Source organism: Polyodon spathula, chromosome 52, assembly GCF_017654505.1.
Source record: "Polyodon spathula isolate WHYD16114869_AA chromosome 52, ASM1765450v1, whole genome shotgun sequence".
Classification (NCBI taxonomy): Eukaryota; Metazoa; Chordata; class Actinopteri; order Acipenseriformes; family Polyodontidae; genus Polyodon; species Polyodon spathula.
In genome coordinates this window covers 845,619-861,128 of record NC_054585.1, presented here as the reverse complement: position 1 = coordinate 861,128, position 15,510 = coordinate 845,619, and the positions used below count along the sequence as shown (strand labels likewise).

The window sequence follows — 15,510 nt, the reverse complement described above, 5'->3', positions numbered from 1 at the left end:
GCATGATGGATAAGTATCTGCCTGTATTTCTCAGCATTGAGGAGACCATTAATTCTGACCAAATCCCCAACTCCATTTGCAGAAATGCAGCCCCAAACTTGCAAGGAACCTCCACCGTGCTTCACTGTTGCCTGCAGCCATTCATTCGTGTACCGCTCTCCAGCCCTTCGGCGAACAAACTGCCTTCTGCTACAGCCACATATTTCAAATTTTGACTCATCAGTCCAGAGCACCTGCTGCCATTTTTCTGCACCCCAGTTCCTATGTTTTTGTGCATAGTTGAGTCGCTTGGCCTTGTTTCCACTTCGGAGGAATGGCTTTTTGGCTGCAAGTCTTCCATGAAGGCTTCTTCTGACAGGACTTCTCTGGACAGTAGATGGGTGTACCAGGGTCCCACTGTTTTCTGCCAATTCTGAGCTGATGGCATTGCTGAACATCTTCCAATTGTGAAGGGAAGTAAGCATTATGTGTCTTTTATCTGCTGCAGTAAGTTTCCTTGGCAGACCACTGCGTCTACGGTCCTCAGCGTTGCCCGTTTCTTTGTGCTTCTTCAAAAGAGCTTGTACAGCACATCTGGAAACCCCAGTCTGCCTTGACATTTCTGCCTGGAAGAGACCTTGCTGATGCAGTATAACTACCTTGTGTCTTGTTGCTGTGCTCAGTCTTGCCATGGTGTATGACTTTTGACAGTAAACTGCCTTCAGCAATCTCACCTTGTTAGCTGAGTTTGGCTGTTCCTCACCCAGTTTTATTCCTCCTACACAGCTGTTTCTGTTTCAGTTAATGATTGTGTTTCAACCTACGTATTGAATTGATGATCATTAGCACCTGTTTGGTATAATTGTTTAATCACACACCTGACTATATGCCTACAAAATCTCTGACTTTGTGCAAGTGTACCTAGAAGAATTGATGCTGTTTTGAAGGCAAGGGTGGTCACACCAAATATGGATTTGATTTAGATTTTTCTTCTGTTCACTCACTGCATTTAGTTAATTGATAAATATAATCTATTAACATGTCTATTTTTGAAAGCATTCTTTCTTTACAGCATTTTTTCACACCCGCCTAAAACTTTTGCACAGTACTGTATATCTTGGAGCAGTCACAGTCAATGCGTTCAAAATCAGAGAAAATGACAGAGGGAGAATAAAGTCACAGGGATAAAAAATTAAATAAAATAACTGTCTTTAATAAAAGCATATTGCAGCGTTGGTGCGCACAGGTTCAGCAAAGAAGGACGAGACAAGCAAATGAAATTTCAATATGTTGCTTTTTTATTTGCTCTGCAACGGTGATTACTAACAATAGCATTTATAAGCGCTGAACTAAGCAGAGAATAAAGACGCAAACGGGGGAAAGGGTAAGAAAAGGCAAGTGTAACACCCTGGGGGCAGGAAATACACATGAGGATCACACAAAGAAGCTGTGGGGCAGACAAGAGACATGTACATTAAATTAAGAGCAACCGTACAACAATTAAACAACAAGTGGAACAATCATTTCAATTAAAAAGAGAAAACTCTTCACTGAATGTCCCGCAGCGAATGCTGGCAGTTAGTATAGCACACAGACACACACACACACACACACACTAAATTTATGAACTGTTAACATAATTTTCAAGAAGTATTCATCGAACAGATTAGTTTGACTCAGAATTTTTTTTTCTTCTCCAAAAAACCCCCCTCAAAAAAACAGGACATCATAGTACAAAGATGGAGCTGGTTTAAATATGCAATTATTTATTCTAATCAATAACACTGCTCAGTGTCTCTGCTGTCTCCCCTGGTGAAAAAGTGCACATTTTTTAGAAGGCTTGGCGTACAATTCTTTTTATTACTTTATCTGATGCAACGAGAACAGTATCGAGTTAAATTTGAAATTGAGGATTACATGAGACGATCTTTATTTTCTAGAAATAATAATCACTGTGTCATATATATATATATATTATATATATATATATATATATATATATATATAATATATATACACACACACACACACACACACACACACACACACACACACACCATAATGGCTATGTGTATAAAAGGATCTGGGTTAAGGACTCGGAGCTGTTCTTCAGTGGAACCTGTAAGTTAATGCCATAATGATAACCATAGTATAAGCCAAAATGCCACAGTTCTGAAGTACAGGTTATAAATATATTAAAACCATAGTATCTTCCCCAACCCTGTCCATTTGTGACCCCTGGTCCTTATTTCTTTTATTAGGTCAAAAAAGTCTTTTGGGTCAACAATGTCAATACCATTTAGAATTTTAAATGCTTGAATCAGATTGTCGCGTAGTCTTCTTTGTTCAAGACTGAATAGATTCCATTCTTTTAGTATATATCCAGTCTGTATATGACATGTCTTTTAAACCCAGAATAATTCTGGTCGCTCTTCTTTGTTCTCTTTCTCTAGCAGCAGTATCCTTTTTGTAGCGAGGTGACCAGAACTGAACACAATATTCTAGATGAGGTCTTACTAATGCATTGTACAGTTTTAACATTACTTCCCTTGATTTAAATTCAACACTTTTCATTATATATCTGAGCATCTTGTTGGCCTTTTTTATCGCTTCCCCACATTAGATGAAGATATTTCTGAGTCAACATAAACTCCTAGATCTCTCTCATGGATTCCTTTTTCAATTTCAATGTCTCCATATGGTATTTGTAATGCACATTTTTATTGCCTGCGTGCATTACCTTACACTTTTCTCTATTAAATGTAATTTGCCATGTGTCTGCCCAGTTCTGAATGTTGTCTAGATCATTTTAAATGACCTTTGCTGCTGCAACAGTATTCGCCACTCCTGTTTTTGTGTTGTATGCAAATTTGACAAGTTTGCTTACTGTATCAGAATCTAAGTCATTAATGTAGATTAGGAATTGCTGAGGACCTAATACTGATCCCTGTGGTACTCCACTGGTTAGCTCGTTGTATTTTGAGGTTTCTCCTCTAATCAGTACTTTCTGTTTTCTACATGTTAACTACTCCCTAATCCATGTGCATTCATTTCCTTGAATCTCTACTGCGTTCAGTTTGAGAATTAATCTTTTATGTGGGAAAACCATGTCATATGCTTTGAAATTTATCCATTGTCAATGTTGCATCCTCAAAAAGATCAAGCACGTTAGTTAGACACAATCTTCGTTTCCTAAAACCATGTTGAATGTCTCTATACTGTTACCATATGGGTAATTTTCCATTTTGGATTTGTTTATTTTAAGAGCTCCTAGTCCCTTTAACACTTCTGCCTCAGTTATTCTAAAGTTATTTAAAACTGGATAGGAACAGGTTGACATGTTGGGGCATGTTGTCCGGATTTCAAAAGCTTGTGAAAAGTAGTCATTTCATATATTTGCTATTTTTTTTTTCTTTTCGTCTATGATTTTGCCATTTGTATCTCTCTTACACATTTAACCTCCTCTTGGAATGATCTGTTGTTATAATATTGGAAAAACGTTTTTGGAATTGTTTTTAGCCCCCTTAGCAATGCTTATCTCTCTCTTGGCCTTTCTAACTTCCTTTTTGACTTGTGTTTGCAATCCCAAGTACCCTCTGTGTGTACTTTTGTTCTTGGTCCCTTTCAAACGCTCTGTGAAGTGCCTTTTGCCTTTTATATACATACGTATATATATATATATATATATATATATATATATATATATATATATATATATATATATATATATATATTTTTTTTTTTTTTTTAATTGATCTATTAAACCATTTTGATTATTTTGTTTAAGATTTTGATTTAGCTGAAGGGCTCAAATCTTTCATTGGCTGAAGTGCTCAAATAATCTCAATCAAAATCAGTCTCTCTCTCTCGCTCTCGGAATGGAATATATATATATATTTTTTTTCCCTCCGAGTCTTAGTAGATTATAATAGTCTGAGATGAGAAGTTATGTTGCAACAACATGGCTGCCTTAATGTCTCTCCACGCAAACCCAATTCAGACAATGTTTCTCTTGGTGACGTTGTCAGTATTTTAAAACGCATGGATTTATTAGAAGGTAAGTATGGTGTGCCACACAATCATTTGTGTTGTTTTCCATTTAGACTGTGTGCATGCTTAGTAAAATCAGAATGTGTGCCTTCTGATATAGACACGCATTTGCATATCCAAGGAGCAACTATTTGATGGGAGGGGAGAGTACCAAGAGGAATTTAGCTGCAGGAGCGAAAATGTGTTAGCAGGTGTTCAGTGTGGAGGAGTGAGTGTTAGCGAGTGTGGAGGAGCGAGAATGTGTTAGCGGGTGTTCAGTGTGGAGGAGTGAGTGTTAGCGAGTGTGGAGGAGCGAGAATGTGTTAGCGGGTGTTCAGTGTGGAGGAGTGAGTGGGTTACCGAGTGTGGAGGAGTGAGTGTATTAGCGAGTATTCAGTATGGAGGAGTGAGTGTTAGCGAGTGCTCAGTGTGGTTGAGTGAGTGTTAGCGAGTGTGGAGGAGCGAGAATGTGTTAGCGAGTGTTCAGTGTGGAGGAGTGAGAATGTGTTAGCGAGTGTTCAGTGTGGAGGAGTGAGTGTGTTAGCGAGTGTGGAGTAGTGAGTGTGTTAGCAAATGCTCAGTGTGGTTGAGTGAGTGTTAGCGAGTGTGGAGGAGTGAGATTGTGTTAGCGAGTGTTCAGTGTGGAGGAGTGAGAATGTGTTGGCGTTTGTTCAGTGTGGAGGAGTGAATGTTTTGTGGAGGTACTTTTAGGACAGAGGGAAGGAGGCATTGCTTAACGCAATGTGGGGGGAGAGTATTGAATAGGTTACTGAGTCATGCTGATTCTGAATCATTGAGATCCTTTTAAGTTCTAGCTTGACAAAATTGAGATCTATCAGCTACTAGGAACCGGATAAGCATAGGTGAGCTGAGTGACCCCTTCTCATTTTGTAATTTCTTATGTTAAATTGGTGAAGTGCAATGACTCCACCCAAATTTTAACTTATTTCTGTCAACATGAAACTTTAAAATATGTTTTTTTGAAAATGACTTGCTACAATTTACATAATTTCTGGAAATTACCTTAAATGTACATATATTAATGAACTTGTTATTAATTTTAGGCAAAGATAGATTAATCGTCAAACTTTACATGCAGTAACCTCTGTGAGCTCAGGAATGCAAAGGGATAACCGCAGAGCTGAATTCTTTACTGAGGTATTGAGCTGCCTTGACACCCAGGGGGAGGTGGTGCAGGGAGGGAGAGATGTTGGCAGTCATTCATATGCAAAGCAGTGGAAGAAACATACACTTGGAGAACCATAAAATAAACCCCTACTGATCTGGCAGAGCCCAGCTATTTTGCAGTTAGCTGTGCTCGAGCTCTTTCTTTTTTCTACACTCATTCGGTACCCTTTGTTCTGCTCTTGACAAACCCTAACCAGTCTACTTCATGAAATCTCGCTTCACCTGTGGAACCGTCCAACCTGCAGTTTACAGTGCTTGCCTAATGCTAAATGCATTTACTGTGAAAACCAATGCCAACTGCCATATGTCATGATTTTATTGTACTTGACTTAACATTGTAGCAGTAAAATGCAAGGGTCTATAGATGGGATTTTTTTTCCTACAGGTGACGGCCAAAAATAAAATATTCGCTATGGAAGTTGCAGATATTAGGGGCTATAGTTATAGAAATTAACTTGAGTCTGCTGCTGTGTCCTTCTTTGTTTTTCCCACCACATGTACGGTATATTATCCTATGTAGGCCGATTTGTGCATTTCTTATTCTGGATCTATATTTTTTTGTTTTGTTTTCTGCTTAATGTTTAAACGCTTTCAGTCTTCAGTATGTTATTTAACATTGAGGCTTTTTTTATTCTTTTTTTTTTTTAAGATGAATTATTAAAAATGTTTTTCAAAGTAGAAAAACTTAACCTTAAAATGAGGAAACTTGCACAAGTGGGTCTACATAGGATTTGATACACATGGGGGAAAATATAAGAACATGGGAATAGGCCAGTTCTGTTCTGGAAGTTCCACAGGTAAGAGAACTTTTGGGGTAAAATTCCCATCTTGTTGTCCTAGTTACATTTAGTTCTGGGCTAGTAACTAAATTAAAATGGTTATAGGTTTTAAAATGTATGGTCTGCAGTCTCCATCTTATGGTGGAGAAGTAGGAGTTAACTTTGCCATGACTGCCCCCTTGTGGCATATAAAGTTAATAGCAGTCTTAACAAGACTACACTGTCCCAGGAATTAATGTTTTCACTAATGTGGCCCAGGATATGCTGAGGTTGTGTAATGCACTGCTGAGACTGCACTAGCAATACTGTTTCCAGTCCTGGTCACCACAGCACCAAAGGGACATTGTGGCCCTGGAAAGAGTCCAAAGAAGACCAACCAGGGCTAAAGGAATGAGTTACGATGATAGGCTGAAAGAATTGAGTCTATTTAGCCTTGAACAAAGATAAATTATTGGGGGGGGGGGGGACATGACTGCAGTCTTTAAAATCTGAAAAGGAGTTGACAAAGTTAAACCAGTAAGTGCAGTACAGAAACCAGGACCAGAGGATAGAGTGGAGATTAAGTGGTCCAAATTAAGTGGAGAACCGACCTGGGACAGAGGCAAGGAGACACTTCTTCACACAGAGTTGCAAGGGTATGGAATGGGTGACCTAGCCATGGTGTTGAAGCAGAATCACTTGGATCCTTTAAGACCCACCTGACAGAAATCAATCAGCTACTAGGAACTGGGCGAGCTTGAATGGCTTTCTCTTACCCATGCATGTTCTTCTATCTGAACACACATACACCTGTATCTGCCAGATTGATTTTCCTTTATGATGAAACTTGGTAAGGACATCATATTGACTGTAATCGGAGTGTGAGATACAGTATACAGTGTGGTGGCGCCACACCTTTCCATCTGTACTTACTGTATTTAGCACGTTAGTGTACTGTATCGTAATCTCAGCTTGCATCCAACTGTCCAGATGTCGTGCTTACAGTTTTACCAATATCTAGAGAAGTTAACCAAAAGTTCTGCTAAAGACAATCTGTCACACAGGTTATTTATATTATCAGAGTATAGGGATTAATAGTCTGTTTGTCACTCTTATGGTTTTAAAAACCTGCAGAACCATTACAATTTTTTTTTCCCCTAACAGATGCGTTCCCAGATAGCTGCTGCCCCAGTGAACCCCTGAAGACTGCCCCCATTACCCAGCACCATGTCCCAGCTGCTGCGCATGGAGATCCCCAACTTTGGGAGCACAGTGCTGGGCTGCCTGAATGAACAGAGGCTGCTTGGACAGTACTGCGACGTGTCCATTGTGGTCAAGGGCCAGGCCTTCAAAGCTCACCGGGCGGTCCTGGCTGCGAGCAGCCTGTACTTCCGCGACCTCTTCAGCGGCAGCTCCAAGAGCCACTTCGAGCTGCCCTCCACAGTGCCTCCAGCCTGCTTCCAGCAGATCCTGTCCTTCTGCTATACAGGCAAGCTGACCATGGCAGCCAGTGAACAGCTTGTCATCATGTACACAGCCGGGTATCTGCAGATCCATCACATTATGGAGCGCGGCATGGACCTCATGTTTAAAGCCAGCTCCCCTCACTGTGACTCCCAGACTGCAGCTGCGGAAGACCCAGGATCAGACCCCCAAAGCCCCATCAATAACAGCCTTGGACAGGCTGCAGCCTCCATGTTGACTTCTACAGGCTGGTCCCCGACGCTGCCTCTTTCCCTGCGCAACCGCATCAAACAAGAAGGCATGGAGTCTCCTCTGGCTCTCCAAGCACTGGCTCATAAGAGGGGACAGCAGGACCAGGTTGTGCTGGGTGCCAGGCTCGCCCGGGGGGCTCCTCTCTACTACTCTGGCAGTAGCGCTAGTCTTGGGGCTGTTTTCTCCAGTGCCCAGCTCTACCCTGTGCCCAATGGAGAGCGCTCCAGCCCAGGTGCCTCCAGCCTGCACACCACCGACAGCCCCAAGTCCTACCAGAATGAGGAGGAAGAGTTTGAAGACGAGGTGTATGATGGGACCACAGAGGACCCTTATGGGCAGGGCTGTGGGAGAACACCAGCCGCGTATGCCAGTAAGCCAAAACTGTTTAGTTTGATCCTTGTTAATAATACTATTTTTTAATACATTGTTTCCTGTAAGCATTTCCAGAGTACTGGGGAGATTTTCCATGGGTCCCACTGTATTTTACCTCTTACACGCTTCTTGTGTAAGTGGTTTAATAGTCATTCAAAATGGTCTCCTTTTATTTTTTTTTTCTAGAGGACTGAACCTCAAACTTTTAGACCCGAAAATAATATATACTGGACATTCTTGTACCAAACCATCTTTAAAAATTGTATTTCATATAGAATGGTTATATTAAGAATTTTAATTATAACAACTGTAATATTTTGTTCTTTGTAAATCTGCTTTATATTGTGTGTGTTGGTAAAACCATCACTTGTGACCTAATGGGGCTGTCATTGTTTTTTGATGTTGTTTCTAGATGACTAAACACTATTAGAGATATTGTTGTCAAGTCCAGTCATGTAAATCTTTTTATAAGTTGCTTTCTAGATTTCTGTATGATAGAGAGTTGAGACGCCACTTTGACAAATTATCTTTGTTTTATACTCTACTGTAGTCTGTAGTTGCTGGTGGTGGTGGTGGTGGTAGCAGTGTTGTTATTTGTTTATTTAGCAGACACCTTTATCCAAGACGACTTACAGAGACTAGGGTGTGTGAACTATGCATCAGCTGCAGAGTCATTTACAACAACGTCCCACCCGAAAGACGGAGCACAAGGAGGTTCAGTGACTTGCTCAGGGTCACATAGTGAGTCAGAGTGAGCTGGGATTTGAGCCGGGATTTGAACCGGGGTCCTCCTGGTTTTATAAGCCCTTCTTCTTTAACCACTGCACCACACAGCCTCCTGTTGTGTAGTAAAAATGAACCAATCCCTGCCTGGTATTGCTGATTAACTCAGTATCCCAGCTAGGGTTTTCCACAAGTGGTGATTTTTAATGTAGTGACAGCAGATCTATGAAAAGCCAGGTTAATCTGCCTGCAAGAAAATAGACCCAGTTCTCTTTGGTACAAAGCTTTCTGTGATTATCTCTTAAATTACATGAAAGGTTTTGTCAAATAAGGGCGGCACGGTGGTGTGGTGGTTAGCACTGCTGCCTCACAGCTCCAGCGGCCTGGGTTCGATTGTGGCCTCAGGGATCTGTCGGTGTGGAGTTTGCATGTTCTCCCTGTGTTCGCATGGGTTTCCTCCGGGTACTCCAGTTTCCTCCCACAGTCCAAAGACATGCTGGCTAGGTGGATTGGCCTCTCTAAATTGTCCCTTAGTTGCCATGCAATGGACTGACGTCCCGTCCAGGGTGTCCTGTGACTGCTGGGTTAGGCTCGGGCCCACTGCAACCCTCTATAGGATTAAGCAGTTACAGATAATGGATGGATGGATGGTTTTGTCAAATAAAAATAAGTTCACATTAGATTTAAGAGCACATTATTTGTAATCTTACATACATACATACATATAGACACACACCTACCTGTCTGTCTCAGATATTACAGTTCTCTCTCTCTCTCTCTCTCTCAGTCCAAGAGAAGTCCGATGTTTCCACCATGCCTGTCTCGCAGGAGAACCGCTCCTGTCTGCTCCTTCGAAGGGACCTGGTGGCACTCCCTGCCAGTCTCATCAGCCAGATTGGGTATCGATGCCACCCAAAACTGTACTCTGAAGGGGACCCAGGAGAGAAGCTGGAACTCGTAGCAGGTAACAAGCTCACCACATCAGGTTTAAAGTTTTTCAACTGCTTTTCAGTTTTTTAGGCATCTGAAACACCCCTCTTAATGACAGAAAGGGTAGTTGGATGGAATAGCTATCCAATTTAAGCATTTTGTATTCTTTCTCTATAATTATTTGATTATACATAAAAAATCACCTGGATATCATTTGCTTCTGTTTTAGATGCCATGTATTTGTCTTTCTGATTCACCTACCAAGATATTGAATATGATTGACATCCAGCTTCTTTTTGATACCTCTGCTCAGCCACAGCAACGGCTGTGTTCAGCTGTTCTAAAAACCAATTGAAAGTGTACTGCATTAAGCAGCTGAGCAACTGTGGCTTGCTGCACATTTATCAGATGTTTAAATTAAAATGAAATTAATATGTTGCTTTAAAAGATCAATAATGTATTATTGTGTGCTTCTCATAAATGAAAATGAAGAACAATGACATGATTTTGAAGTTTGGAAAAGTAGTTTAGACTGGAATTTCTGGAATGAAAATATATCCGAGCTGTGCCTGATGGGGCATGCAGCCTGCTCCTGCCTTTCAGTATTGCAGACTAATCTCCTTATTTGTTATACATGTAAAGTACCCTAAATATATTTAGAAAATCGAGATATTTTGCATCTTGCATTTTCTGTTATCCGATGTTATCATTTATGTAACCTGTTATTGTTTCAAACCTGAGGAAGCATTGCATCTGTGCCTGACTGTTTCCTTCTCTCAGGTACAGGGGTGTACGTTACCCGAGGCCAGCTGATGAACTGTCACCTATGTGCCGGCATCAAGCACAAGGTGCTTCTGCGGCGCCTGCTAGCTACCTTCTTTGACAGGTGAGGTGGTTGTTCTGTCTACCTGCACAATGAGGCCATCAGGGCCACTGCCCTACAACAGGGAGAGTGTGGGGTGCAGTCATGCCTTACACTGAAGGAGTGGGAGTGCTCAGTCCTGCCCTACACTGAGGGAGCGTGGGGTGCACAGTCCTGCCTTACACTGAGGAAGTGTGGGGTGCTTAGTCATGCCCTCCAACAGGGGGAGTGTGGAGTGCACAGTCCCGCCCTACACTGAGGGAGTGTGGGGTGCACAGACCTGCCCTGCGACAGGGGGAGTGTGGGGTGCACAGTCATGCCTTCAACAGGGGGAGTGTGGAGTGCACAGTCCCGCCCTACACTGAGGGAGTGTGGGGTGCACAGTCCTGCCCTACGACAGGGGGAGTGTGGGGTGCACAGTCCTGCCCTACGACAGGGGGAATGTGGGGTGCACAGTCCTGCCCTACGACAGGGGGAGTGTGGGGTGCACCGTCATGCTCTACACTGTGGGAGTGTGGGGTGCACAGTCCTGCCCTACAACAGGGGGAATGTGGGGTGCATAGCTATGCGATTAATTTCACTGTGTAACAAAAACATTTTTTTTTTTTTTGTTTTTTTTTTTCCTGGGTAGTAAGTGTTATTTCCTAATTGCTTATGCCTCAAAAGTATAGAACAGGGCTATTATTCCCCACAAACTTTGCTTTTGTGACCAGGACAGCGATATTTCAAAATATCACTATTTCCAATGGGAAAATGGGCAAATGTGTGTCTTTTCGTTCACATAAAGTCAGAAAAAAACAACATATGAATCCAAATTAACATGTATTTATACTAAAGTAATACAAAGATGACTACAAAAGATTTAGAAGTGAGATTTACAATTATACTGTATACAGTATATTGGAAATAGTGATATTTTGAAATATCACTGTCCTGGTCACAAAAGCAAAGTTTGTGAGGAATAATAGCCATGTTCTATACTTTTGAGGCATAAGCAATTAGGAAATAACACTTACTACCCAGGAACAAAACTTGTGTTACATAGTGTAATCATTTATGCTGATGATACACAGGTATATTAATCCCTGAAACAGGGTGACACCTCGGCTGTAAATATTGAGCATCTGTCTTGCTGACATAAAAAAAAGGAAGTTTTGAAAACGTTTTAATGCTTAACTCTGACAAAAACAGAAGTGGTGATTATAGGATCTCGGAAGCAACAAAGTAATATGAGTGATTTACTCCTTGGTGGCTTCTATTATGAACTTAGACGAAATGAGACCCAAGTCTTTTGAGACACACATCAGGAATATTACTAAAATGTATTTTTTTTTTTTTTTTTAAGAAATATTGCCAAATTAAAAAGTATTCTTTCCCACTCAGATACTGAGAGATTGATGCATGCTTTTGTATTTTCCAGAACTGGAAAATAAGCCTTATTTTGACTGCAATACAAAATGTGCAGCTAGAATTTTAACCAGGACTAAAAGACAAGATCACACTACTCCTGTACTAGCATCTCTGCACTGGCTTCAGGATCCGATTCTGGATTGATTTTAAGGTGTTGCTTTTAACTTTTAAGGCATTAAATGGCCTCACACCATTGGATTTTAAAATAATACCATATATTCCTAGACATCCAGAATGCCAGGTTGCTTACTGTCCCACACATTTAAAAAAAACACAGCTGGTAGAGCATTCAGTTATAGGGCCCCAAGCCTCTGGAATGGTCTGCATTGCTCTTTAAGAGAAGCATCGTGCCCCTGCTTTTAAAACAATTATTAAAAACACACTTTTATACTGTAGCCATTTTATGCTAAAATTATTATTTGCCTTGTGTTACTGTATTATGTGTTTCTTTTGTTTTTATTGATTTTTCTTGCTTTTTCATTAATATTTGTCAAATGTTTTATTATTCATATGAAGCGCTTTGCGGCAATTTGTATTGTAAAATTAGTCAACAGGGGCTGCACAATAGTGGTAGCCTCGTATATGAAAGATGTCTTTGTAACTTAAGTAATAAAATAATATTTTTTCAGTGGGTACTGTATGAGCAGGGCACGGTAAATAATGCAGTAATCAGATCAGGCGATGGAAACTCCTGTTACACACACCTACTTGTGTATTTCCAGTAGATGGCTATATTAGGAGATAGCCTTGAATGCAAGTGTTTTGGAATGTTGCTGCTGCGCTGCAGACAGGCCTATCTTGGTGCAGTAAATGAACATTTTCACACAAAATCTTTACAAAATAATAGAAATGGCGACATTGAAGGCACAACGACCTATTCCGATAAAAATATTTCGATTTTTTTTTTTTGTCTTTTTGTAGATCAGCTGCACGAGACCAGAGCTGTTTAGGTTTATGTTGCCCTGGTCACCACCTTGCTGGCTGTTCAAGACACACTGAACAGCCCCATGTTGTGCTGCTACATTTCATCATACTGTGATCTTGGTAAATGTTATTACTGTCCCGACAGTCCTAACATAACAGAAACCAATGTTTCTGTGTAAAGAAATGTTTTTTTGCTTTGGTATTTAGTAAGCAAGACAGTGAGATAAAATGCACTACCGGGTGTTGATTTGGAGTACGGTGTCGTTTTCATCACACAGTACCCCAAGGAGTCCAGCAAACGGGAATTGACTATTAAGCTTGAAAGAACTGAATGTTTCGTAGCGACAGACTTCAGACGGAGGGTAGGAGACGCTTCTTCACACGGAGGGCATTGAGGCTATGGAATGGGTTATGTAGATATGCTGTTGCTGAATCACTGAGATCTTTAACACCAGTATGACAAAGTTATCGGATCGGTCAGCTACCAGGGACCTTCTGTTATGTAAAACACTTAACAAATTTCACCACCGGATGTTCTGCCTTTATTCATCTCTCCAAGTACCTTTAGAGGGTAGTGTAAACATTGTTTGATCTATTGAAAAGATCAGACAGCCCTTTTACATATGAGCTGAAGCATCATTCAGTCATACCTCCTGTGAATGTGTTTGATTTGAGTAGCTTTAGTGCTGCCTCCTGCTGGGTCATTTTACTGTCTAAAATTATGTTTTTGCAGGAACACTCTAGCTAACAGCTGTGGGACAGGAATCCGCTCATCAACCAGTGACCCAAGCCGGAAACCGCTGGACAGCCGAATCCTCAACGCTGTCAAACGTGAGTGAGCACACACACATGCATGTGTCTTAGTGCTGGGTGTGTTTATATCCTTGGCAGGAGGTGTGTATGTTACTATCACAGCTATTTGGCTTTGTTTTTGTTCTCTCTTTCCAGTGTACTGTCAGAATTTTGCACCAAATTTCAAGGAGAGTGAGATGAACGTCATTGCGGCTGACATGTGCACCAATGCACGCCGTGTCCGGAAGCGCTGGCTTCCCAAGATCAAGTCAATGTTGCCGGACGGGATGGAGGTGTACCGGGGTGGAGTGCCCGGTGCTGTAGTGCCAGGGCAGGGAGCTGCTGGCCTGCTTTTCGAGCCTGATTTCCAACCGCTGACCACTGCTAGTTTTAGCTTTGAGCAGCGTATCTACACAGAGCGCAAAGAACCATTAAGTACTCATCCCAGCCCCGGCCTAGAGCTGGAGGGAAGCCCCGACCCACCCTTCGAACCAGAGGGGCAGGAGCCCGAGGGAGAGGGGGAGGAGGAGGACGATGTAGAGCTTGCTGAAGCCTCTGGGGGTCCACAGGCACAGACCCCCCTCAATCTTGCGGAAGGCAGCGGCGGCCGACAACACACGCCAGATAGACAACATGAGGAAAATGGAGAACCACTGCTGATAAACGGGCAATGAGTGTCTGACAAAGGGAAACCTGTACAAAATCAACAGGCATACTTACACCTACACACACACACACACACACACACACAGGCATATGATGTTACTTTTCTCTCCCCCACAGTACCCCAAATATTACACACCATTTCCTTACTGTGTCAACAGAATTTCCAACCGCACATTTTTGTTGAGAGGGCCATACAATTAAAAACAACAGTAACTACTCTATATAAAACTATAGGGATGGGTGGATTTTTATTGACACATAACAACGAATAAATAAAAAAAAAGGAAACATGGAAAGCCTGCCATTTTTGTATATGAACTGCATCAGTATGGTTCTGGAAAGAAGAACCTATAAAAATATAGCTGTAGCTACCCAAGAGAGAGACTTAAGTAAACTTGTACCTAAACTTGTTACATACAGGCATAAATTCATGCACCTGCAAATGTCTGCACACAAAAACAGCTGCTAGCACTTGTACCCCACATCATATGCACGCACGCACGCACACACACTATTCTTGCATGAATAACTAATAGAGAATACAATTATCAAGCCACTAACCTGCAAAATTGCTTCGGTTGTCTGAAGCTGTGCTGCAACATTTCAGACTGCTTTATGAAGGATTGTAGATTCCAGGCTTTAAACTGCTGGAAAGGGAGGGGAGGGGGGGGGGTTGGGGCGGGGGCTTGCTGAGCGATTACCCGCAGAATTGGCCAAATACCACATTCATCTGCCCTTTTGAGAGAAGCCTTTTTTGTATTTGATATAAACGCCTGCTGGTTGTGTACATTTGCACTAGAGAAGGGAAGTTCCTTGGATGAGAGGAACATGGACTGAGAATTCTAATTCAATCTTACATCAGGGGGAACCAACTTCTGAATATGCTGGAGTTTGCCTGCAAGCTGCCTTGATGATCCATTGACTGTTAAAATAGCTTCAGCTGGTTTTGCACACTGCTGTCTGCATGACTGGGCAGGTAATGTAACAAAGGAGACAGAACCCCTTTCCTATCTGAGACCAGCAGCTTTTCAGACCCTGGCACCTGTTTGCGTGACTGGCAGCCATAATGTATTTTAGAAAACTAAAGAGACCACCAGATATGCTGGATATCCTTGAGTTTTGCTAGGTTTACGAGAGCCATTCTATGACAGACAGCTTGAA

At 41.7% G+C, this 15,510-nt stretch overlaps 1 protein-coding gene across 1 annotated transcript in view; it reads left to right on the top strand.

Moving 5' to 3' along the window:
- The window catches only part of LOC121307080 (nucleus accumbens-associated protein 2-like), a 48,840-nt gene extending 33,824 nt beyond the window's left edge, over positions 1–15,016 (top strand). The window contains exons 2-6 of the mRNA XM_041239194.1: positions 7,119–8,040; positions 9,553–9,729; positions 10,476–10,581; positions 13,625–13,722; positions 13,840–15,016. Of these exons, the coding sequence (XP_041095128.1) occupies positions 7,182–8,040; positions 9,553–9,729; positions 10,476–10,581; positions 13,625–13,722; positions 13,840–14,357 (1,758 nt within the window). The 5' untranslated portion in view covers positions 7,119–7,181 and the 3' untranslated portion in view covers positions 14,358–15,016. The remainder of the gene's footprint in view (positions 1–7,118; positions 8,041–9,552; positions 9,730–10,475; positions 10,582–13,624; positions 13,723–13,839) is intronic.
- The last annotated feature ends 494 nt before the right edge of the window (positions 15,017–15,510 follow it).